This window comes from Melozone crissalis, unplaced genomic scaffold (assembly GCF_028551555.1).
Source record: "Melozone crissalis strain CALT ecotype California unplaced genomic scaffold, PUWL_Pcris_2 ptg000004l_1, whole genome shotgun sequence".
NCBI lineage: Eukaryota > Metazoa > Chordata > Aves > Passeriformes > Passerellidae > Melozone > Melozone crissalis.
The window spans coordinates 6,437,164-6,462,783 of record NW_026535782.1 but is presented as its reverse complement, the minus strand read 5'-3'; the positions used below and the strand labels follow the sequence as shown (position 1 = coordinate 6,462,783).

At 41.9% G+C, this 25,620-nt stretch overlaps 2 protein-coding genes across 3 annotated transcripts in view; one reads left to right on the top strand and one right to left on the bottom strand.

Moving 5' to 3' along the window:
• Nucleotides 1–6,227, top strand: part of COG5 (component of oligomeric golgi complex 5) — a 180,071-nt gene extending 173,844 nt beyond the window's left edge. Inside the window, exon 22 of the mRNA XM_054275964.1 lies at nt 5,527–6,227. Coding sequence (XP_054131939.1) covers nt 5,527–5,641 — 115 coding nt within the window. The 3' untranslated portion in view covers nt 5,642–6,227. The remainder of the gene's footprint in view (nt 1–5,526) is intronic.
• Nucleotides 6,228–6,388: 161 nt separating this feature from the next.
• Nucleotides 6,389–23,700, bottom strand: HBP1 (HMG-box transcription factor 1). 2 transcript variants are annotated; one of them, XM_054275977.1, is made up of 11 exons: nt 23,664–23,700; nt 19,636–19,828; nt 18,319–18,553; nt 17,388–17,520; nt 16,497–16,608; nt 16,264–16,376; nt 15,737–15,893; nt 15,036–15,180; nt 12,446–12,775; nt 9,028–9,169; nt 6,389–7,492 (listed from the first exon to the last, which is right to left on the bottom strand). In XM_054275977.1, exons 1-11 carry the CDS (start codon nt 23,676–23,678, stop codon nt 7,475–7,477), a joined length of 1,593 nt encoding a protein of 530 aa, XP_054131952.1. In that variant the 5' UTR covers nt 23,679–23,700; the 3' UTR covers nt 6,389–7,474. The 2 variants fall into 2 exon arrangements, with proteins under 2 accessions (XP_054131952.1, XP_054131961.1); XM_054275986.1 differs by having other exon boundaries at nt 19,636–19,824; nt 23,664–23,682.
• Between the last annotated feature and the right edge of the window lie 1,920 nt (nt 23,701–25,620).

Sequence of the window (25,620 nt, the reverse complement as noted above, 5' to 3'; positions counted from 1 at the left end):
CAGGACAGGGGTGCAGTCCCAGTGCTCAGCAGAAAGAGGATCCCTGCCTCTTCTGAAGCTCAGCATGGAAATCTGACTCCGTTTGACCAAAGGCAGAGCCCAGGAGGGTAGCACTAGGATTCATAATTCCATATAAGATTAATTAATTAGAGTCATTGTAAGGGATCCACATTAAGATCCCTTAAGAACCACAACCCAAATCATACTTTTTTTTCCCTTTTCACTCTAGATATAAATCTTCATGGGTTCAAATAATATTTTAAAGAAGAACTATCAGGGTCTTATATAATCAGCTTGTCCTGATTTCCAAGAAAGCTCATGGTTTTGCTCATGCAAGTGAAGTAATTTAATAAGTGCTTTAAAATCCTTTTCCTTATGTGGGAGGGCATCTTAAACTTAGGGCTTTTTTTTTCCTTACTTCTTATGGCATTTTTAATGAAGCATTAATATATGCAGATCATCCCACCAACCCTCCTTCCATAGCTCTCTTTTACAAACAGTATTTGTAATGTATACCATAGCTTATCTTTTAAAATAGAAACAGATTGCTGAACAGGTTTTATGTCCTTTATTAGACTAGAAGATGCTGAATTTAGGGCATTATTTAGTCTAATCCCTTCAAGATTATGTTTTGTATATTACATAAACTGGGTTTCTTCCATCTTAAAAACAATAATACAGATATATGTTACATCTTTCCATATGACAACAGCTGTGATCTCCTCTGTGCTGGAGACTTCATGATACTGCTTTCACCCATAGGGCTTTTTATTTTTCCACAACTACTTTGGCACTGGTGTTTTTGCAGTGTCCTCAACAGGAGTGAGCCTGCCTTTCTAAGGACAAGATTTTAATGCTAAACTGATGCATCTGAATTGATTCCTGTACTGCCAGCATAGTTAACAAAAGCTCATTTGAGCTAGTACTGCTAAAGTTTACCAAAATGTCGTGGAAAATTCTGCATTTCAAGTGTTAACAAAGCCCCTGAATTCATTTATCTCCCCAGATTAGAGTCAGGTAGGCTTCCCAGCAGCTCCTGTGATGTTCCAAGTTGCCCAGCTCAGGCAGCCTGCACTGAAGTCTGGCTGCATGCAGCAGCAATCATCTTGCTTTGCCACAAGCAACTTCCTGCACTGTCCGTGTTCTGTATGCTGCAGTCCCTGAAGCCTTGTTGACAAAATTCCCATCCCAAATGAGCTTCTGGAACCATGTCTACTCTATGACCATTGGTGCTTTTAGTCACCTCTTCCAGCCCATTCCTCCCTCTCACTCTGGAGCAACCTCACCATTACTCTCTGGACTCCAAACAACTTTCCTCCCTGGATTTGTGATTTGTGCCATTTTGCTACCTGGACCTTTCCTACCAGGAATGGACAGACTTCATGGCCTGCCTCTGTGGTGTCATTCACACAGGCAGCAATGCAAAGGAGTTTTCTGAGCTTGACGTTGATTCCCTTGTCCCCTGGTGGGTGTGGAGCCCCAGGTGCCCGTGGCTGCCTCTTTGCTCGCAGCCTTCAGCAGCTGCAGCAGCTTCTCATCCTCCCCTTGGCTGCTTTCCTGCACCTGCCTGTGTGGAGCCGGCTCCCAGCCTGCCCTGGTGGGCACAGGGAGTTCTCAGGCCACTTTGCTTTATCACAGACACTGCTCTTTCACTGTTTCAGGTGAAATAGTGACATTATGAAACATGAATAGTGACATTTTGTTTTTTAAAACAAAAACATTCAGCTTCAGAATGTTTAAATACTTCTATTGGAGATGCAGGTGTGGGACACAAGAAAATAGTGAATGCAGTTGGAGTATTCAGAAAGCTTTTGTCTTCATTGTTTAGTGTAAAGCTGTAAAAGGTCTGTTCTAGAAAAATGCCTGAGAATTCACCTTAGAGTATTGACATTACTGATTGGAGTGGGTAAGAGTTGTGATGCTCTCAGGTTGCTTATGTTTGTGAAGTTTGACTCCATCTCTGAAACAATGCAAGCAAAGCCACAGTAAAAGAGCAAGTGCAGCAGAAGGGACCTGCAAAACTCCTTTTAGCTGCCTCTGGAGTTGGTTTTGCGAGTTAAATCAGATTCTTTTGGGGCAGGAGAGAAGGAAAAAAGATAAAAGCTGCTAGAGGTGTGACAGTGGGACTGTAATACTGCAGTATGGCACTTAGCATAGCCTAAATCTCATTCCATCTTGTTTGATCTGATGGGAATAACAGTCTGGCAAAGGATTATCAAGGGCTCACATTGAGTGGTTTTGGGTGCTGCTTTTAGGGTAAAGCTTCTGCCTTTCATCTATCTGGTTATCTCTGTAATCTTTTTCAAGAGCTTTTTCAAAGCAAGGAAATAAATCAGTTAAGGGATAGCAGTGCTACCATCTGGGTAATGATGCCAACCCACAACTTCACCAAGACTTTGAAGAGTGTATAGGATGGAAAAGACAGGGATACTGCTGAGTGGAAGGGGAGAGATTTATCAAGATAAATGACAGTTACAGTAAAACTCACAGGAGTTCCTCAGCTGTCCTTTTAAAACAAGGGACAATTCTTTGTAGCAGCTAATAAACATCTAACATGTCTAACAATTACTGCTGACCAGAGCACTTGAGTGTTGACCTGAGTGGAAATGTGAGACATTTCAGACTCTTCTGAAGCATCTCCACTCATCAGGATGGCATCCTTGATGTCATCCTTGACCCTTTCCTGCCTGCATCTCCTACCTGCTGCTCAGTCTGCTCATTACATGTGGGTCCCTCATTGCTACAAGAGGCCAGTTTCTCTAAAAAGCACAATTTCCTGCTGTCCCATTCCCCCAGTTTTTCTCTCTAAATCTTGGGATTTAAAATAAACCTGTGGATGTGCCTAATCTCTCTGCAGTTCATGATGCTGATGGCCTTTGCTGGGAATGAAGTGAGCTGCACCAAAAGCACTTTGTAGCTGCAGCAAGCAGTGTTTTAGTTGCCTTTTTCACTGTAGACCCTGTGCTGCTCCCCAGGGACCATTGGGAAGGAGCAGGCTGAAGCTTTTCAGAGAGCTGACCATGTGCAAAATGTCAGGTTTACTTTAGCTAGATAAAATAAATATTCTTTCCCTGTCTTTCTGCCTGTAACAGATTCCTTGTCTGTTGTGGTTTGTTGCTGTGCAAAAAATTCAAAGTGATTCCTTACAGTGTATTTGTACCTGCTGTGGACCCCTCAGCAGTAGCTCACAAGGAAGTTGTTATCAAAATTTAAGAGCTCTCAAGTGCACCAAGGCCAGCATGAGGAACTGTTTCTGTGCTCAGTATCTTTATTTTTCTGAAGGATCTCAACTCTCCAGTCATCCAGTCCATCTTTCTTTGGTCTCCTCCCAGACAGCACGTCCTGGGCTTCAGCAAAGAGGGACTGTGAGTCTGGATGCTGCATGGGACATGGGGAGCTGTGATGGGAATTCCCTGGTGCAGTGCTGTTCCAGTCCCACCCTGTGCTCAGAGGTGAAGCTGCCTCTGGTTCTTTGGTTGCACAGCTGCACATTTCACTCTCTCCCTGTCAAACTCCATGGCAGGGGCTGCAGGTGGGGACAGGCAGCTCCTCCTGGTGCTGCAGGTGGGGACGGGCAGCTCCTCCTGGTGCTGCAGGGGGGACAGGCAGCTCCTCCTGGTGCTCCCTGCCAGCGAGGCTGACGGATCAGTGCTGGCAGGAGTGGCAGCAGCCCCAGGACCAGCTCGTGGGGCAGGGCTGCCAGGGCTGTCATTGGCTTGCAGGAGCCCAAAGCTCAGACTCCTCTCTCCAGAGGACCTGAGCACAGGCTCTTGGCCTCAGGAGCATCTTCCACTTGCTGATAAATGAACTCTGCTGGAAATTCCCAGCCACGCTCTGGCACAAATTATTGAGGAAGGGCCAAGCCCTTGCTGAGGTAGCAGCAGCTTTACTCACAGGCACCCAAGTGTACTGTGACCCTGCATCTTCCTACCATCTCCTCTGCTTTGTCAGGTTTGGTGGGCTCATCTGAGGTTTCCCAGGGCTGCAGCATCACACAGGGGTCTTGGCTGCTCCTCTCTTACCATCTTACGCCAGGAGAAGCCTCTGTGTGTGAAACATGGGCTGAATATCACTCTTCAGTCCTTTTGCTTTCCTTTCCTTAAGCCTTGCCTGATTCACTGCCTGCTGCTGCCAGCAGGCACGTACCAGGGAGCAGTGCTGCCTTCCAATCCGTGAACTCTTCGTGCAGGAACGCAGGGTTCCACCAAAGGCTTGTTTGTTGGAAGGAGCAGCAAACATAAATACAGTCTGCCTGCACAGCCCACCATCCTACAGCAGTGGGTGTGTATTTATAGGCACAGCTTTGTGGTTGCTCTGTGTTACCGTCTCCCTTGACCCCTGTGCCCCCCCCACCCCTTCACCAGATGTGCACAAGAACCATCTGCCTTCTCCCAGTGGGACTGGGAATGTTCCTGCCATGTAACCAAAAGCCAGCGGGCTCCCTGGCTGGCAGAGCAGCTGTGCTGGTGCATCCTGCACTCCCAGAAAGGAAGGCAGGAGACAAAACCCAGACCCACTCCCTGCTCAGTGACCCTGGGGACTGGAAGCACTGTGGTGACAATCTGTATTAGAAAAGGAACAGCCACATACCAGGAGCTCTATTAGTCTCCATGTGAAATGGGGTCTGTTGTTTGTGCATTTTCTTAATGTCGCAGTTTTGCTGTAAATAGCACAAATATAAGTGAATTTTAGAAGGAAACTCCAAGATGATTATATCAGTTCAATGAAGAAATAGAAGAAGAAAGGGAGAAGAAAATTATATTCAAAGCTGTATTTAAGTGTGGCAGCGATAGCTTGGCCTACTTAATGAATTAGTAAGTTGGAACCTCAACAGATGAGCACTTACAGTGTTTGTTTTACAAATATGCTGTCATTCAACAATACTGTGTGCTAGAATGTTGGCTGAAAGGTGACCCTGTGTTGTAAAGCATCACCACAGTCGCCCCTTTTAGCTGTGCAATGTTTATTTGTGCAGTTCCCACATGATGACTCCATGTGTGACATCCTGTGACAATGTGTAAGAGAGCCAGGCCGTGCCTTGCCCAAGCCCTCTCTGGGGTTAGTGCAGCATTGCTTGAGGACCAAGATGGGAGTTCCAAAGGCAGTGCCAGGAACCTCCTCAGGGCCTGGTGGGGGTTCACCAGTGCCCCCACCTTTCCTGCTGCAAGTTGCACTCTCAGCGTCTGCAGCAGCTGGAGATTATTCTCTCCCTCTCTAAAGGTTACCAGTGCAGCACTGAGTCTGTGCGTCAGAGCTGTCATTTCAAGCCATCTGCAACATGCTGCTGCTTATTTAAATGTTAACTTGTTTGCTCCTCAAACATGCAAGAAAGGAGATGAAGATCATGGAACAATTATATAGAGCTTTGCAATGCCTTCCGTGTTCACTTCCTTCCTCAGACAAGTAGGACCATCTGAGGAAAATTTTGCAGGAGGGAAGAAGGCAATTAATTTCTGTTGCAGATCCTGAATTTACACTACTTAATTGCTTTAGCTACTTCTTTTTTTTTTTTTTTTTTTTTTTTAGTGGTGCACTGGAAGCTTATGTTCAGTCGGTGAGAACAAGAGAGGGAAAGGAGTTTGCACCAGTCTATCCCATAATGGTTCAGCTGCTGCAGAAAGCCATGTCAACCCTTCAGTGAGCGCACCTGGACAAGGCTCTCACACCAGGGGATGGATGGTAACACAGCTGGGGGCTTTGGTGCACAATGGGTACTCACTGTTCATGTAAATTATCCCCAAGTACATCAGCTTTACAATGACACGTTTACCTACTTCATGTCTGAAACTTCTGTCTTCTTGCTTTATGTTCACATTACAGGAACTTACTTCTACAGAAATATTATAAGGAAATGGTACAACTTTTATGTGCTGTAAGTCTACATCTAATTGAAACAGTCTTATGCATTCCTTTTGAATTTAGAACAGTATAAAATTAGAACTCAAATATTACAGTGTAATTGCTGAATATCTCAAATAAGGAAGCAGCTCTTTTCCTACAAGTAGAGTTTTAAACAGTTGAATACATTTTAGCCGTATTCAAAAAATTGTACTTTTGAAACGTTTGAATCATCAGTTTCCATCTAAAAATCACTAATTTTAACACAAGGAAAAATATTTATAACTAACCTAAATGCTTCTCTATTGCACTGCTATTTGCTTAGAAATAATTTATATTGATTTCAACTCTTCTTGCTTAAACTGTAATAAAGAACATTAACTATCCAATCCTGAAAATAGTATTTGAATTTCTTCACTAGCTTCCTAATGGCAAGGCATTAAAATATACTTTGGATGGGTTCATGTAAAGACTTCCATGCAGAATGTGCTCATTGCTGCAGGGCTGACTTCATGATTAGTCTTCTTCATTTTATAAAATACACAACACCAAATTTTAATGAATTTATTTGAAATAATATACAAGAATATAGTGTGCAAAAATCTTAGGGGCAACATCATGTAGACGTGTCATAAACTGAAATTTACAGTTGTGATTCTTAAAAAAAAACCAATGCACAGCTGTTTAGTACAGGAAAAGCCATGATTGTAAATGTTCACAGCAGAAGCAATTGTAATCCTAACGCAGCTGCTCTAATTTTAGACAGTTGGAGGAGAAAAAAAAAGTAAAGTGCAAGTGTTGCACATATAGTTAAGTGCAAAGTTTGCCCCCACCATAAAGATGTCTTATGGCAAAATAAAATATTGTAGAATATGTGGCAAAGACAAAACACAGAGTTATAACTATGATGGTGATGATATCAACAGCACCACTTTTCTTGAGATAACGCTATTTATTTGTTTCATCCTGTCCAGGCCATTGTTTCCACCACAAAATGACAGCTCTAACTAGTGCCAGCTGACGTAAAAATATCTCCCTTGTGGCTACAAGTTTTCTAAGTGGCATCCCAAGCAGCAGCTCCCTTGCTACATCACACCACACCCTCCATTCCCACCTTCTGGTAACTTGCTGGCAGCAGGGCAGGCTGGGAAACTGCAAGCTGATAATACACTTTGCCATTTCAGAAAATCCCAGGCCCCAGAATCGCAATTAATAATACAGTTGTGCAATACATATTAATCAGCAATAAGAATCAATGTATATAAACAGCTGTTACATATTTTAAAATTCCCCTTTTTGTACATTTTCTTTTAAAAATAAACATTTATACATATCTCCTTCGCCTCTTTCTAAAGTACTTTAGCACCACAGGATATCCATTTTCAAGCCTATATTACCTGATACATAATGAAGTTTGGAAGAAAAATAAGGCAATTTGGTTTAAAATGCTGATAGTTTTTAGCTTACTTAATGTTCTATTGTAAAAAGCAAATCTGCACTCAGGTCATTTCCACGATGGTGCCAGTATTTTATGGTCACACATAGTCACAACAAAGAGTAAGACCTTGATCTCGCATCTTCTCGCCATCAAGCAACAGCCATTTTGTAAATACAGAGTTAACAGGAAAATTCTGGCTTAATGCTGTTGTGAGCCCTGAGAAAAGAGAAGAGAAAACCAGGTTAGTAATTGCCAAGCAAAGGGCCCAACACTTGTTTTCAAAGCCACAAGTATTTCTGATCATTGGTCACTTATTCAGAAGAAAACAAAAAGGCCAAAGCAGACAGTTTTACTCCCTGATCATCAAAAGACCATCTTGACTTCTGTGTCACAGCCTGGAGCCCACTGTCATTACAGGGTAAGGTTACCAGACTGCAAACAGCTCAGTTCACTGAACTGGAACAATTACAGAGGGTATTTCCTGCTGTAACACCGAGGAAATGGGTTCTACAGATCCTGTTCTCTTGGCCTGAAGACTGTAGGGACAAGGAAAATCCTACTACAAGGCAGGGCAGGAAAGCCTTGCTGAGGCAAACCCATCACTACTCAGCTACAAACAAACACACCTCTGAGCTGCTTGAGGCTCACAGGTGAGCCTGTGATCTCACCACCCAAAGCTCAAAATTGCTGTAGTGTAAAAGCAGAATAAATAAATAATATTATTTTAACTAAACCCACAAGGAAATGTAACAGAAGCTGTCACTGTTGATTAAAATAGAATGCAGTGAACAGAAAAACAGCTTGTTCCTAGCAGCTGGGATTTGGTGGAACCTTCTGCAACAAGGGACTGGAAACTGCACCAAGTATGTGCAGCAGAAAGAAGCAACTCAGTGTTGGAGCATTTCTTATTCAGTCTTAAGGCAACACTTGCATATGCTCTTGAGAAAAAAAGCCTCATTTACACATCAAAGGACAGGGGTAACTTGAGGATGAAATATTACACCACATGGATGGTTTCACAACCATGTAGATGAAGTCCACACCACCCTTCAAGCTCCTACCCAGCCATTAAATGGAAGAACTTGGCAAGCACTCTGTGCACCTCAGGATCTTTCCTTCCAATCTACTCTTCTAGTTGAACAAGCAGAATCTCCTTTTTTTGATGTTTCAGCTTTAAAGCCCTTCTCTTTCATAATACATCCCTCACCTACTAATACATTGCTGCAGACTCTTATATTGATGGCTTTCTACACAGTGGAAAACAATTTATTTTCCTACAGAAGTAGTGTTATCTACTGTATTTATTTTACAGTAGAATTGTACAGACTAATAAATGAAAGGGATTCACAGGGAAAAATTATTTTGCTCCTTCAGTATCTTCATATATGCTGATATAAATTACCAGTAAGAAAATTAGGAAAAGGTAAAGAAAAAGCTTTTATAGAAGATAAAGAAGTTCAGGTACAACCTTATGAACTCACTTCAAAGCAAAAGACCACGTGCCCTTCCTTTGCATTTCACAAGCAAACTAACTTTCAGTACAATCCAGAATCCTCAAAACTCTCATAAAATATTCAGACAGACCCTCTCCTGATCTGTCTCCTGCCAAACTGCCAAAAGCAGGTTACACAACACAGGGGAGTAAATGAAGGTTTCAGCTACAAAGAAAGCAGCTTATTCTGAACAAAACACACTGCAGCCACCCATCTGAACATATGTAACAGCATGATGAAAAAGCTTCACAAACATACAGAATTCGTTCGTTTTCTTTTCCAACAGTCAGGATTTAAACGCTTCTGCTCCTCTGCCAAGGCCTTGGCTTCTAGTGTGTACATCCTTCTTTCCTCATTTTTCATTTTCTTCCACCTGTCGCCAAGTATCACACTTATGGCTCTGCAAGATAAATGTTTACAGTACAGTCAGGACAGTGCTAAGAAATACCAGGATATTTTTTTTGTTTTAATCTGAGCGCTTTAAAAAAGATGTGAGTTAAATGTGGAATTAACACACAAGGAAGAAATCAGCTATATGTTAAAAATTGAAATGATCCTATTTGTGATTATCTTCTCATAGTTCTTTTAGTAGTTAAACAGCTGAGACTTCTGTGTTCTCTAAGCATGGGTCAGTGCACATTTTAACGTTTCAAAGGGTGTACATACAGCAACTGGCATAAACCAGCAAAATAGAGATGTTACAAAAACCATCACCAAATGGTAACTCACATTTGTTTTGCTCTACGTTCATGCTAGAAGATCATATGACAGATTTGCTGAAAATATGTTCTCTAATAATTAGAGCAATGAACTGAATATGACCTCAGTCAAATATTTGATTAACTGCAAGTCCCCATGTCTATTTAATCAATATCTGTAGCTTCTTCCACCTTTAATCCATCCTGGGTGGAACACACTGGTATGTTCCCATTCCTGTGCAAATGGAACCATTTGTTCTCATACATTTATAGCCTTTTCCAGATACTGAATTAATTCCTTTCCTTACAAACTCTAGGTCTTTTGACAACACTTCCCTGTACTAGCCTGCCATATTGCTTAACTTCACTCCCAAATGTTGGATCAATATCCCATTAAAGCTTTAACTCAGTCTTTTAGCTGAATGAAAATCTCTAAACAACAGCTCTTTTATCAATGACTATTAAAGCTATGAAGTGGTTTGTACTTTGGCTTGGGATTACAGCAATGAGAGTTCTGTGACTGGCTCTAAGAAAAAGGTGGACACAACTAAGTCCTTTTCTTTCTCCTGTTAATAAAGTTCCTTGCTGGCAGCAAAGATATTCAAACAGAATCAAGACAATTAGAGTGCCATCAACTGTTTCCATAACATGGCACACACAGCAATCCAGAGTGCTGTTCTGCACCACTGAAAAAAATGGATTTGACCCCTGCAAGGCTGAGTGGTGCCATTCAGGTTTCTGTGAGCTGCAGAGCACTCAGGGACCACATCCCAAAGTGCCCAGACAGCCCTTGAGCCTGCACTGCCCTGTGCTCCAATGACTCCTCAGAGCAAACTCCTCCAGGGGACACCACATCCCATTGCATCAAACCCATTTGCACAGCCTGTCTCTTTGGCACTGGAATTTCTGGTTTTCTGTCCAAACTGCGAACCAGTATCTTTGGTCTGTCATCAGAAGCAAACATACCCAGTTTAATTAGCAGATTTTTCATCTTCTGACAGTATCCAGAGGCATATCACCAGAAACCTGTCTGCTCTGGGTCACCAGCTTGTAGTGGATCACTCACACCCTCAGGACAGAACACGGTGACCCAGAGAGAGCAGGTCTGCTGTAAAAGCCACTGCCTTCCCAAATAAAAATACACCATGAAATCTTTTATACAAAAATATAATTTCCCTCATCTCTAGAAGGTCCACTACTCAAAGAATTTCTGAACACACAACCAAGTTCAGCTATGGTTACAGTGTTACAGTGAAGAGTATCTAGAAAACAAACAAGTGCAGCCCTAACAGCAGTTTTTCAAACAGGATCTTGCAGTCCATTTCAGTATCGTGTGACTCTTGACTTGTGCTTTGGATGTTTACAAGCTCACTGTCTTGCTGACGTGCCTTGAGCTGTTTGTCTCAGAATAACCCATTTAACTCAGAATACCTTAAGTTCTGTACTCTCTTACTCCCATAAGGAAATAACAGCAATAAACATAAGAACTTCACTGTACAGAAGTGGCTACTATGTTATAAGCTCTATACAGTACAGCTCTATACATCTGAAAATGACACAGACTTATATTTAAAAAACATGAGAGTTGCCTCCCTGCAGCTAAATTAATGAATGCCTCAGCAACACTTGAGTGACAGTAGCTGAATGCCTGTATCAATTATCACTAATGCTATTTCTGCCACCCTGTGTTTTGTGGATGCCATGGAACTGCAGCCAAAAACTGCACTGCCTCCCAAGCAGGACAGTGAGCAGTGCATTCTGAACTGTACTGGTAACTCTGTCATCTCTTTCCTTCAAGGTAAATGTGCTCAGTGTCCTGCTTGCTCACTGAATTTCACATCCATGCAGCCACAGCTCCAGTTCACTGCATCCATTTGAAATCAGCATTTTCAACTAAATTTATAACCATCATAAACTTTCCTGGCTGACATTCTCTTCCATTTCTCGTTGATAGCTGCAATCAGTGTGAAGGCAGCAGATCTGCTTCGCTGAACTTACTATAAACATTACACAACATCATTGTCAGGACACACAAGACTGGCTGGGATTGTTTGGCAGGATTCTCTATTTCAGCAACAGTTACAGCCTCCTTATTAGAACATTATAAAATAGTAAAACCCCTTTCAAAGGCTTGCCAACTTTAATTTTTACCAGATTTAGTTCAAGAATTTTTATGTCACAATGCAATTTTTACAGTAACAGTTTTTATAAAACTACATACAGTAAAAAAATCTGATTGTAAGATCAGGCCATGTTCATGTGTTTTGATTTCTATTTACATATACCCAATTAGCACCAAATATTACTTAAAAAATATGTAATGGAAATCTTAACTAAAAAATGTTTAAAAGCAAACAGGCTAGAGATTAAGAACAAAAGAACAAACTAACAAAGACTTATCCCCCCAAACACAGTCATACAATTCTTCCTGCAAATTTCAACAGATCATTGAATGCCTTTGGGGCAAGAAAAATTTGGCAATGTGCTGTCTGGATGATGATCTTTGAGATATCCTAACTTATCAGTACTCCACTCTTCAACAGGATATACAGACTGGAAATAAATGCTTGCAACTTCAGGACCAATTTGCAATAATACGTCAAGACTTAATTAGAAGAACCAGAAACTCCCTTTTTTCCATTACAGCACACGAGCAGAGCACCTCTCACTGTAAACAACAACAGCTCTGTATCTGTGCCTCTGCCAGTGCACACACACATTTATCAGTTGCTTTACCCCAATGTTTTATCAGAAGCTAAGTTTGCCAAAAATGGTTTGTATCAAGTTTGCCGAGTACTGAAAATATTCACAGTCCACCCATAAACCATCCTTTATGTTAACATCTTGCAAAACCTTTTCTTAAAACAATACACACATTTTACTTCAAATGCAACATTTAGCCTATTTAAATATTAAAGTGGGACACAGATATTCTTCTAACTCACCAGTAACAGCAAAACTGCAGTTTGTATCATTACCTGTTGTCTTTCCCTGGATACATCTGAGTGTATTCAACTCTGTATTTTTTGGCAAAAAGCATGAAGGCATTCATTGGTCTTTTGCACTTGTTTGGAGAAGTGGCACTCACAGTACTTGCAGTCCCTGAGGTGTGGCTTTTGCCAGCTTTGCTGTACAAAGGATTGGAGGGAAGATGTGACGATGCAGCAGAGGCACAGTTTTTACTACTGCATTCTGATCTCTCAGCATCTTGATTGTTTGCTCCCGCAGAGGAGAGCGAAGCGCGGCGCTGGCGAGCCATGCTGCTGAGCACATACACTGCAGAGGAGTCCATCGGGGTGAAATCATAACTGCAGGGAGGACACACATCATAAAGCACCCAGAAATGTTCCTGTAAAACCCCTAAATATCTGTTCACTCTTCTGTTTTACTGCAGTTCTAGTATTTTGTCCTTTTTTGTGTGACATAATGATTTGTGCTCGATGTGGATGTCAGTGTGAAAAACAAAAAACTACAAGGCTTTGTAAGTTAGTATTTTCTTCAGTGTGATGAAGACTGCAACTTTCCATGGTCTGCTATGTACTTTCCTCAGCTATGTATGTTACCTATACTATGTCTTAAAACTTCATTCTCTTTTTAAACACACTTTTTTTTCCTGCTTCTTTCCTTAACATAAATCAAACCTGATCAGTGAATGACAGGTACAGAAAGGAAAGAAATGCAAAGATTTAATCCCTTGCAAATATACACTAACCAAAATATGAAACCACTACATTTATTATATTCACTTCAGCACAAATAACTTCTCTGGGCAGTTGAGTACAGACTATTTTACACACAAACCTTCCGGGGAGGTTAAAGCCCTGCGCAGGGCCCCGGGACTTGGCACTGTTCGATGCTGTGCTGACACACGCCTGCCCTCTAGTGACAAAACCACCACATTCCTCCTCAAGTATTTATTTGAACAGCTTAGGGGACTTGTTTCCGTAAAATTCAGATCTCCAAATACGACAAACTCTTGCAATTTTTAGCTATCCAATGACTACAATTAACTTCTAATCACTAAAGAAGTAGTTTTATTCCACAGACTGTTACCATCTCCAGGTGGAAAAACACTCTTGGAAAGGGATTACTCAATCAAAAATCTAAACCACTAATTTACCATCACAAGATAAAGATATATATGCTAATGCTCCTCTCACCTATTGCTCAGTGTGGCTATAGTTGCATGATTTATGGCCAAAATAAGGGTTTTGAAGGGCTTTTTTGTGGATACCAAGTAGAACTACAAGCAAGGAAATGCTGCATGTGGCAGTCCAGCCCCTCTCTGCAAAGGCAGCTCCTCTGTGGGACAGAACCACACAGCAGAGTGGAGCCCAACGAGGGGCCTCCACCATCCCTCATCAGGAGAGTACAAAGCAGGAGGGAGGGACAATGCTGACCATCTTGCAGGTATCACAAGATAAGGAGAAAGGACCTCTGTTCTACAACAGGCCATTCCTATTCCTAATCTCCTTCTCATGACACAGAAACAGAATTCTGTTTTTAGTTCTGTCCTGTTATCACAGCGGCAGCTGCTGCATGCTCCTTACTCAGTCACTCCCTTCTGCTCAGAAAGACAAGGAACTTGAAGTACGAGGCAGTATTCAGCTAGGCTGCAAATCAGTAAGGAGCCAGAAATGCAGATTTTTCAGTGAGATGTAGCTACCATGATTCTAACAGCTAACTTGAAGTAACCAGGAGTTAAGAAAAACACCCAGACAGCAAATGAGTGAAGCCAAGCAATCTGAACTTGTTCTATGCCAGGCTGAAATCATAAAAGAGCTCTCAGGGCTTGAACTGCAAAGAGCATCTTAAATTCCTTTTTTCCTTAAATTCCTTTTTTGTAAAAAACCAAAGTGCAACTAGATTAAAAACAGATGCTAAAAAGACACTAACATCATAGGAAAAGATGGATTTTACTAAACCTTAAAATCTCAATCTTTATTATTTCATTAGACTCTTAGAGTAATTTATGTTGAACAGGACCTCTGAAGGTTATCTGGTTGAAGTTCTATCTCAGGTAAACCCCAAAGTGAATCAAACTCCGAAGTTAGTAAGTTTGATATAATAAAAAGAATGCCGAAAAACAGAATACACAAAAATAATAAGATCATGAACATACTGTATTCTAGAGCCACTGCACATGCATTTACCACTAAGAAACTACTCAGATAATTCAGATGTATTGTTGCATATGAAGCATGAGATAACAGCTGGCAGACATACTATTGTCAAAAAATTGTACTAGGTTTTTCAAACCTAATCCACTTTACCTGGAAAATTTATAAAGACAATATATGTTTTTTTTACTGCTTTATCTAATGTGCCTTAAACTATCATAAAAAGAAGCTAAAAAGTTATTTCACTCCAAGGCACTACTTTGCAGTTTAGCAGAGCACATAATTACACAGCTTTCCTGGTACTGAGTATTAATTTTTTCCTAGCATTTATCTTGTATTGCCAAAACTATTCTCCCTTTCCTCTATATAATGCTTCAAATTCTTCCAGACTTAAGGTGCCTACTCATTAAATACAAGAACCACTGAGGCCACTTTATCCAAAAATTACCTTTTAAATGTATCAAAAACACCTGAATCATCAAAGTTAATGGCATCAGGGTGTCCAGGAGGTAGACACAGATCTCCAAGATGCATTTCACAGCATGGAATGCCATGCTGTACCACAGTCAAGCTTGGATAAAAAGATGACCAACCTGAAGTGGTAAAGAGTTAAATTAGACAAACGGCCAGACAATCTCTCCAGTTCTTTATTGGAGCAATCCTATATCTTGAAATTACATAATTTTATAAAAGTGTTCTGATGTAGTTTCTTTCATACAAAACTCTTACTTAGGGAATTCTTATTGCAAACAGTTTATTTTTATTTCAAATAAAATCTCATTCTAGGAAAAAAGGAATCAAATCCTGGAGACTTTTACCATCAGAAGTTCCATTTTTAGCAAGTGAGAAAAGCTTCCCTTAGTTGCAGTTCTCCTGTCTCCCCCCACCCCAGTCTTTCTGCTTTCCTGAGCTCCATGGATATACTCAATGAACTCTTTCCTTATGAGATAGGCAGTATTCCAGGAGCTTTATGGCTTTACAAGTTTTTTTTTGTTTGTTCATATTCTGGATTACTTTACAAAGATAGTAAACTGTTTCTACACCACAACTTTTATCACTTTCATATCAATATGAGATATCAACAAAAACTGCAGTCACTTTCTGAGAATATTTTAATATGCAACCAAGTGTACTTGAGGTATTTCATACCTTTATTTTTAACATAAAATGGGTGATCGAGTCTGCATTCTACGGTAAGCAAGCCATCCTCCACTGTGCCAGGATCAAAAGTCAGCTTCAGCACTGACTCACCACAGGAAATGCTTTCTTCATGAGAAATCAGCTTCAAACCATTGGAACCATAGTCCTGTTAACACACATACAGTTCAAAAAATTTCCCCCAAGAAAATTGTGGGGGGAAACCTGTGCATACTCTAGATGTATACTCATCACCTAGATGTATACTCATCATCATACATTGTATTATAAAATAATATTCTAATTTGTTTTTCTACCTAGCTAGAAATTAATAAAGATGACATACATTCAAAACATACATAAATGAATTTAATTCAAGTGCCTTTCTGTGAGATCCACAAACAGCACAGTGATCAGCTCTAAACAACATTAATGTCCACCTATTTTCCTGAGACAGTAATTAAAGGCACATTTTGTAATGTAAAAAACAAAGTATTTGCTACAGGTATTGCAGTGAGTTTGTTAGAACTAACAATTACCTTGTAAGGACTGGCTGGGAGATTTTCCTCTTTTCCACAGCTTTCAGATCTTGCAAACTCTTCAACATCCTGCCATTCTTTATTGCGTCCTTTATGAAAGCACAGGCGAGAGCCTAATGGATTTTTTCAAGGAAAAAAAGAACATTAGTGTTAGGTAAAAAAGTCTGTGCTACAAGGAAAAAAAAACCTACAACATAAAACAAATACTTATTTCATGAAACATGCTATTTTACCTTTCAGAAAACAATGCCAGACAGTTGAGGGCCAGGAATGGCACCATCCTAAATCATCATCATCTGAAAGTGATGACATGCAGAAAATGCCAGATTCTGATTCACTATTTGCCTATTAAAAAGAAAAAAAGCAAAATGGTGTTGGTATTTTACTGCAGAGCATTTTAGGGCTGGTCTTATATGTCTTAAGACAGTCTTTATTTTCACTTGTGGCATCATTTTGCCTTAAATACTAATAGGAATGTAACATGAAGACAAAGATTAAAGGAATGCAATAAATGCAAATGGATTGTTTTCATCTCCTTTTCTGAGATGCATCCTGACATTTTTGGATTTCATTCTCTGAGATTCATTTCATCTCAATGGATTATCTTATGCTCATTTGTAAGCATTTTACACCTCATCATTCCTTAGTCTTCTACAGAATCATTTTAAGCACATTACTCTATGGTCCAGTTACTGGAAAGCTGTAGGCTCAAGGCAGTTGTAGATAAATCCCTGGAGAAAATTCACTGCTGTTAACAGACAAATTTCAGATACCAATTAATACATGGGAAAAGGAGACACAGGACTGACAGGTTTTGTGCATCTCAAAGGAGAGGGATCCATATTTCCTTTTGAGGCATCAAATCAGATAACAATTTTTTAAAGCTTGCTGTAGAAGGAATCACAATAGAAGCAGAGCTTTCTTAGAAAGTGTTTTCATCATAAAAAATACAAAGTAGCACTACAAGCCTACCCTGTGTGGTAAAAAGAAAAGTAACAGAAAGTCTAGTTTAAATAGCAATAGTATTAACACTAAACAGATTTTTTTAAAGCTAGTTTCCCTTGTAAAAAAACTTAATCCATTGCTCATACGTGTTTATTTTAAAATGTTTCAGAACAACTCACCCTTTCATGTCTGACTGGTGTTTCATCCACATCATTCTTGGAGAAGTTAGGATCACTGTTTGAAGATCCTGGTGGAGGACGTGCATAGGAATGTAAACTTTTGCTTGTTGCTATTATGCGAACAGGAGATGATCTACAACAGAAACATGTATTTTAAAATATCTCAGATTAAGATAACATGAGACTTTGCTGCCATTACTCTAAAATGCTTTTATTGCAAATATTTCTGTTTGCATGAGCTGAACACCAAACAAACCTCCCACACACAAACCATCCCAGTATTCCAAGGGGATGATGAAAGGGCACAAGCTCAGGCAAAGGGAATACGTAGCATAACTCCTGCATAGGTTCTATGTGCACCCAAATGACAGCATTACTTCCACAGTGGCAACTCCTTAGCACAATGCTGAAGTTTTTACAAATTTTCTGATTAAAAACCTAAGAAAAGCTGTACAATAAGAAGTGAAGCCCAGTGGTTTCCAGGATCCCACACTTGCTGCTCACAGCCTTACAGAAGTTAAAGATCACAAAGATCACTACTAAAATACACATTGCATTAGATTTCCAATTAGCTGTTTAAACATAAAAACAAATGTGAAGTCTGTGCACTAGAAAGCTTTAAGAATTTAGTGTAAGAAATTCCTCTTAGATTTTATCTGCTGCTTCACATGAGGTAAATGTCCATAATTTGTGAGCCTGCTGTGGGTAGGCAAAGTCTTTACATCATCCTATGTCATTCACAGCTGGAAACTAAACAGCTTTTGCACCAGGCTCTGAGATGAGTTCTGTGCACACCTTCACAGAACAAATAAAAAGACCAAACAATAGGGCTCTAGTTCAAAGTCAGAGGGTGAAAAGAGTGAAGGAAATATTTTGGAGACAGGATTACAAATAAATCTCTATAGTTCAAAAGTGAAATGAGTGTCAGTACCTGTTATAAAAAGCACACTGCATCAAAGGACTCTGAGGACTTGTGGCTATGTTTGCTAATTCTGTCAACCAGTTCACCCCATTCTCACAAGAATAAGCATTTTCTGGATTGCTGTTTGAGGTATGTTGGCTCCATGAAGGCCTTGAACATTCCTGATGTGAAACATCAGCACCAAGCTGAAAAAGTGCAGGTGGGGTAGAATCTGTCTGCACAGCCTGTAATTCAGGAAGATCATCTACAAACAAATGCACAAATTACCATAATTATACTCAATTCTTTGCTGTCTGCTCAATTTGATACTAAATATTGCAAATTTGATTTAAAAAAAGGAACCACAATAAAGTAATTTTATTTTCTCCCATGACAACTACCAACATTTCACAAACCCTGTACATAAAAATGGACACAGAAATAGTAACATCTCTAGTCAATGATATATTCACACAATAAATTTGAGAAAAAATTAGGTAACTAAATAAAAATGCACTTCTGATTTTAAAGTTTTTACTAGATTGACCAGTTTACACAGAACTATACTGCAGTATTATTCAAAAACAGCATGCTTCACTAAAATACTAAAACATTTCACAAAAGACATTTACATTAATCTTCCTTGAAGGTGTGACACTAAAAAAATTCAACATCAGACCGTGTTCAAGGTAAAAGGCTTCCACCAGGGAACCAAAGTTTAATAACTCAGATTAAATAAATCATGAAAGCTGGGTACACAGCCTGGTAGGATGAATTCCCACCAACAATATACACCTTCCCTATCCCAAACAGAGTAACAGAAAAGACCCCAGTTTGTTAACAGAAGTCTGTGCTATGTGCTGTCATATAAGTATCATTATTCTTAATCACTTCATAATTTAAATTAAATTTGTTAATATTTCACAGCTTATATTGATACTTTCTATGGTATATGCTGGTTTTCTCCAATCTGTAAGATCTGAAGCAATCTTCCCCTATCCCAGAATCTTTATTTGCAGATCTAAAGCAACATGATTCCTTTAGGAGGAGCCCTTGAGCTTTCTGTTTGTTTTTCTTGTGCCAAAAAACCCTGCTCCTCTGGGGACTAGAAGCAGAAATTTGTGGCTCGGAGTTCAAGAACATATTTGAGTCAACAGGCCAGTGTGTCAGAACTGGAAATGGGTTAAAGGGAAAAATGACTGCAAATAACTTCAGATGTCACAATTCCCTGCCCTACCCAAGCTAAAAATCAGCAATTTCATTCAACCAACTTCCAATCATTTCAGTATAGGATATCTAAAACAAACTTCAGAATTCAGTTTCCTCTGAAAAAATCTTGTTATTTACCAAGTTCCATGTGCTCATCACAGGATGCATATCCAGGAGAAGAGGGCAGGTTTTCATTACACTTCAGCAACTCCAGTGACTCGTTCATCCCTGAAGTTCTCTTGTCCACTACCAGAAGGAGTTTCTGAACTGCATTAGGCATTTGATTTGTCTTCACTTCCCACACCATGTTAGGATGCTCCAAAGTATCTGACTTTAGAAAGACAGAGGTTAGAAATCTGTATACATGTGAACTGTTTTAAGTTGCATCTGATATACTACTTCATTACCAGGCCCTAAATCCTCATCAGTCTATTGAATATCACAGCATATTTTAAGGGTGTCTAGACACAATCTTGTACAATCCTCACAGAAAACAGAGCTAACTCTGAAGTCAAGAGGCTACCTGGGGCCCTGGCCACTTGAGTTTCTAGTGTCTTGAGGAATGGAGACTGCCTGGCACTTCCCTGTTCCAGTAACTACTCTTGCTGTAAAGAAGCTGCTCCTCAGGCAGGTTTGAACTTCCCTCAGCCTGTGCCCACTCCTCCAAGAGCCTGGAGTTACCTCACACACCTCAAGCCAAGATACACAACATTCACTTGGTACCCATAGCACTCAGCCCATCACAAAAGGCAATCACATGGGTCAGACCAGATTTGATTTTGGCTGATCTGTCCTGGCTATTCCAGACAACTCCTTGCCTTACAAAGAGGGTGGACATGGCTGTCAGGAGAATTTGCCTAATAAAATACCTGAAGGCTAACGCTGACCAGTCTGTAATTTCCCCACATCCTCCTCCTTGAAGCCTGGTGTGACATTTTCTTTCTTCTAGTTATTTGGAGCCATCCTGCCAGCAAATCCACTGCTTTTGGAGACCATCCTCACAATACATCCCTGCCCACGGCAGGGGGCCTGGAACTAGATGACTTTTAAGGTCCCTTCGACCCAAAACATTCTGTGAGCCACGACTGACCCTGGCCTGGAGGGACCCCATCTGCTCCCACTGCCTCATGCACAGATGCCTCACAGAACCAGCCCTCACTTGCTCCATGTCTACCACACACAAAGAAGTGTCTCGCTCTCTCAGAGGCAAGCTGCTACACCCAGGGACTTGAGGAACCAGGGAACAGGCCTGGAAAATGAAGATCAAAGCAAAAATGCTGTCCTCAGCCTTGTGAGATCAGGTCCACATTTTCCCAGTTGCCCTTTCAGCACTGGTGTCTGCAGAAGCCTTTTCCACTACCCTTCCCATTTCTGGCCTCCAGGAAGAGTCTCAAACACACTGGACTCCTAACATCCTTCACTGAAAATGGACAGATAAAGTTGCCTCTGCTGGAAGACTTCAGTTTCATTTCCCCAAATCCTAGTAAAGTAATGTTTATACCAAACCCACTATGTTAGATCATCTTCAAAAGAGAACTGTGTGCTTATTCTACAAAACCACTGTCTCTAAAACCTGGTAAACAATGTTATTCCAATCTTTACTCATTTGGTTATCTACTTTGTTGTTTTTAGGGTGAGGATGAATTGAAGCCACCGTAACATGATTAGCCTGTACTTTAATGATGTGTCCTTGAAAAAATAATCATAAGTCTCTCACAAAACAGCAGAATACAGCTCATAAGAAAGAGAACCTGAGAAGTCTACCATATGTATGTCCACTAAGTAAGCTACATTAGAGAAATATCAACAATAGCTGAGAAAAGTACAATATTTTCATATCACAGAATGACAGGGTTGGAAGGGACCTCTGGAAGTCACCTAGTCCAGCCCCCTCTACTCTAAAGCAGGTTCACCTACAGCAGGTTGCACAGGATCACATCCAGGAGAGTTTTGACTGGAAAATTTCTACGCTTCTGATCTCCTACTCTTTCAAATATATGCAAAACTTATATAAACTTGCATGCTAAACATAAAAAGATGTTTGATTCTACTCAAATGGCACTACTACAAAGCTACATTGGCTTATTCTGACTTTAAGGTGGAGAAGAAAGGTCACAGAAATGAGAGTACACAACTCAAACTATCAGTGACATTATTTTCACCTCCAGAAAACATCTTTAACCAAATTTGTACCCCTGTCACCCACGAGGGACAGTAAAATGACAGAACACCACAAGAGCAGATAGCTCAGTTTTCTGAACAGAAGAACCAGACCTCAGTAGTACAGGTCAGGACCTTGAAGATTATCTCCAACTAATTAACTCTGAAAAGCCACTCCTTGTTTTTCTGGCTTATCTACGTCTTTCCTTTCCCTCCTTCTGCCTTGTTGTTTGGTTTATTTTTCCCTCTATTTTCCCCTTTCTTCCCTTCCCATTCTCCTTCCAAAATGAAGAAGCGAACTTATTTCTAGGCTGTTACCTTCTCCTTCCTTCCTGCCAGGTGCCAAGACTTGAAAGTCCATGTCCTGGTATCCCAGCACTCTGAAGGTCAGAGATAAGGTATAGATACAAAATGCTACTCTGACAAGAAAGATACTTGTTTGAGAAATGAATTATTCCTCCAAGTCACAAGAATTTCTCCAAACCAAAACCATCTGTGTACAAAAGCCAAAAAATCCTCTAACAAATGAATGACAATGAAATTGAAAGAGAATTACAAAGAAAAACAAAGTGCCCAACTTTACTTTTCAATTTTTTTATTCTACTTGATTAAAGCCTACTTTGGACATCATGTCCTTCTCTTCTCCTCAGCCTTTTAATGGCTTGAACATGAAGGGGATTTGTCATTAACCAGCTTGTAAAGATTTTTTAAAATTCAACTTTATGTTGAAAATTTGTTGTGTCAGATGTTCTCTAGAACCATGTTCACAGGACTGTAATTACTGTGGCTGTCTTTGGAGGCTAAATGAAATAATTACTTTGTGCTTTAAAGCAAGTGAATTTGTCACGCTAAAACAAATGGCAATGCTAACAAAGACTTTATTAATTGAATCATGTCTATTTCTGAGGGACAAAAATAAACTTGGGACAAAAGTAAATAAAGACTGTGGCTGCGAAAGGGTTCAGCAGGAACTGGGCAGCATCCACCCAAACCGCAGAGCGCAGGAATGCCTGGGTGGAAGTGCTTCCCGTGGCTTTTTTCCTTCTGCTATCCGCCTTTCTTCCCCCAACCTACTGACGAAGTTTCAGGCCAGCTCTACGCCTGAGCAATAAGCTGGACGGAGTTTAATTTGGAGAACAGCTCCTCCAAGCAAAACACAACATACTGGCAAGACTGGATCTACACCAGGGACTTTTCCTGGCGCAGCCGCTTTGATCAGGAATCCTCGCTGCACATCCCCGGCCGTGCCAGAGCGCGCAGCCGAGGCACAGCGTGATTCACCATGTTTTCCAAGCCCGGGCGGCCTGTTCGCTGACGCAGGGCGGGCCGCGCTGCCCCCGCCGCCCCGCCTGAGGACGGCGTTCCCAGGGCGGCTCGGGGGCGGCGGAGCCCCGGGAGGAGCCCCCGGGACCCTCGGGAGGCGCCCCCCGAGCTCCCCTCACCCGCAGCCCCTCAGGGGCTCCCCCCGCCCGTCACGTGACCTTGTTTACACCCGCGGCCGCACGGCGCACGCGCGCTCGGCCCCATTCATTCGAACTGCGTAACACCGGCCCGGGGGGGCCCCCCGCGCCCCGGCCCCGCTCCCCCGCACCCACGGGCACCCCAAACGCTCCCCGTGCCGCACAGCCGCTGCTCCCGCACCGGGCACAGCGCCCTCGCTCTGACAGACCGGGACGGGCAGCCGCTCCCCGGGGAAAACAAGGGGGGGACACCCCCCCCCTATTCCGCTTGTTTTCATGGTTTGAGAGGGCACAAAGAGCGGGGGCACACCCCGTGAGTTTCAACCCAGCGGTGCGGCAGGGTGGCGGCTCCGCGGGGCCGGTCAGGGAAGGCGCACAGTAAACAATGTCCGAGGTTCCCGTCGCCATCAAAAGACTGAACCCCACGACCTCCTCCGCTCGACCTGCAGCTGGTAGCCCGGCTGTCTGACCTCCTGAACCCCTCCCGTCTCCCGCCCGAGCCTCGCAGCCCGCAAAAGCGGCAGCTCGAAACTTTGTAGCACTTACCGAACCCGTCGCCATTACCGAGCTCCCCTCGGCTGCCCCCCCGCCCCGTTCTCTCAGTGGGTCCCGCCCTCTAGAGGAGCAACTCGGGCGCTGGGTGGCCAGAAGCGACGTTGCTCAATTCGCAGCCTCTTTCTATTGGCTAGCTGGCATGTCTGTCAGAACTCCTCCCGGAGGGCGGGCATGTTTTGACTCTCCTGCACAGCGGATTGCACCGCGCCGCACGTCAATCACCCCCATGCGGCGAGCCGATTGGTCGATGCCTCGGCCAGCGCCCGCAGAAGCACTCTGGGAGCTGTAGTCACCACGGCCGCCCGCGCTTGCCCACGGGTCGGCGATAAGACGACAGCCCCCAGGATGCCTCGCGCGGCGGCGGCGATAGTAAACAAGCGGCGCGGGACACGTGTACCGGCCCGGCCGCTGCCCGCCCGCCCGCGCCCCCCGCCCCGCACGGCCCCGCGCGGCCCTCACGGCCCCGCCCGGCCCAGCCGCGCTGTGCGGAACCGGCCCGCGCCGCGCCCCAGGCACGGCGGCGGCGCCCAGGGCACAGGAGTTTGCTAAAGGTCAGGGAGTGAGTCAGCAGCTCCGCTCGGCCTCGGCCCTCGCCGCTCTTTCATTGAAAAGGCACCGGTGGGAGCTTAGGCCCAAAATACAAGTTGGGCTTGGGAGGAGAAAATAAATTAAATCCATGCAGGTTTATCGATCCAGTTGTGTTTCCCAGACAATCCCATACATTTATTGCCAAAATAACAGTGTGGTTTGGTTAAACATTCCTATTAAAACATTTTCTCACTTTTACCCATTAACTCCAGGAGATCAGAGAGACACAACTCTTCCAGAGACCACATCTTCGTCACAAAATAGATTAATTACTATGCATGATGTGATACCAAGCAAGTACATCCACAATTCACAAACAGACAATATTTTAGAAACTGAGGATAGTTACAATATTTTGCAACTGTTGGGATTTTTCCAACAAAGGCACTTCTTTCTTAGCCTGATGGAAAAATGTCACAATATCATTCCAGAAATGAGAACGTGTCTTAAATCCTGTCTCAGAAACATTTGCTGTAATTTGATATCTGCGACTCTGTAATTTGAGTTCTGCCTTTCAGGGATGCTAACATGGCACTGCATGAAAATAAGGGGAAAAAAAAAGTTAAGTTAAATAGAAATTATTCCCTGTTTGGTTAGTGACCACTAGAGGGAATGCTGGATTGTTGTTCCCACCGGCCTACAAGGCCAACAAGGCAACACAATTCAAAAGGAAATTGTACTATCTTTGTACTTGGCATCATGACACTCTTAGTCTGCAGATGTCATTGGCACATCAGTTTGAGATTTGTCTTTTCCACAAAGTAATAGTTTGCCTGTCAGTAAGGTCATTGCCAGCTGTAGGCACTGTTTGAAGACAGGTATTACTCTGAAAAACACCCAGTATCTTCTGCAGTGTGAACTGGAAACTATTACTCTCTGTAAGCAAGCTTAGCTTTAAAGGGAAGTAGAAAAGTAAATCCCATGGAATTTAACTCAAAGTCTTCTGTGCCTAATGACCAAACAAACATGTGCTTAATGACCTTTAGGTATTCCCAATTCGAAAATATAATTTAAATAAGTACCTTGAGGAAAATAATCTTAAAAGTAATACTGAGATTCAAATATTAAGTGACTAGACAGCTTATTGTAACATCAGCTGTCTACCCCACATCCCACAAGCTCACATTTTCCCTATATTTACAGTTCAGGCTTTTTCTAAATAACTAATACATCTTTATATAAGAAAGCTTTCATGACATCCCATCTCTAAAATACATTCTTTTAATAAGTAGAAAGCTGCTAAACCAGGAACCATCTTTTTTACACCGCTCCACAATAAAATTAATTTTAAGGCTGTGTTTCTTCCCTTTCTCTTTTAATCTCCCTTACACATCTAAACAGCCTTTAGGCTCTTTGGAGA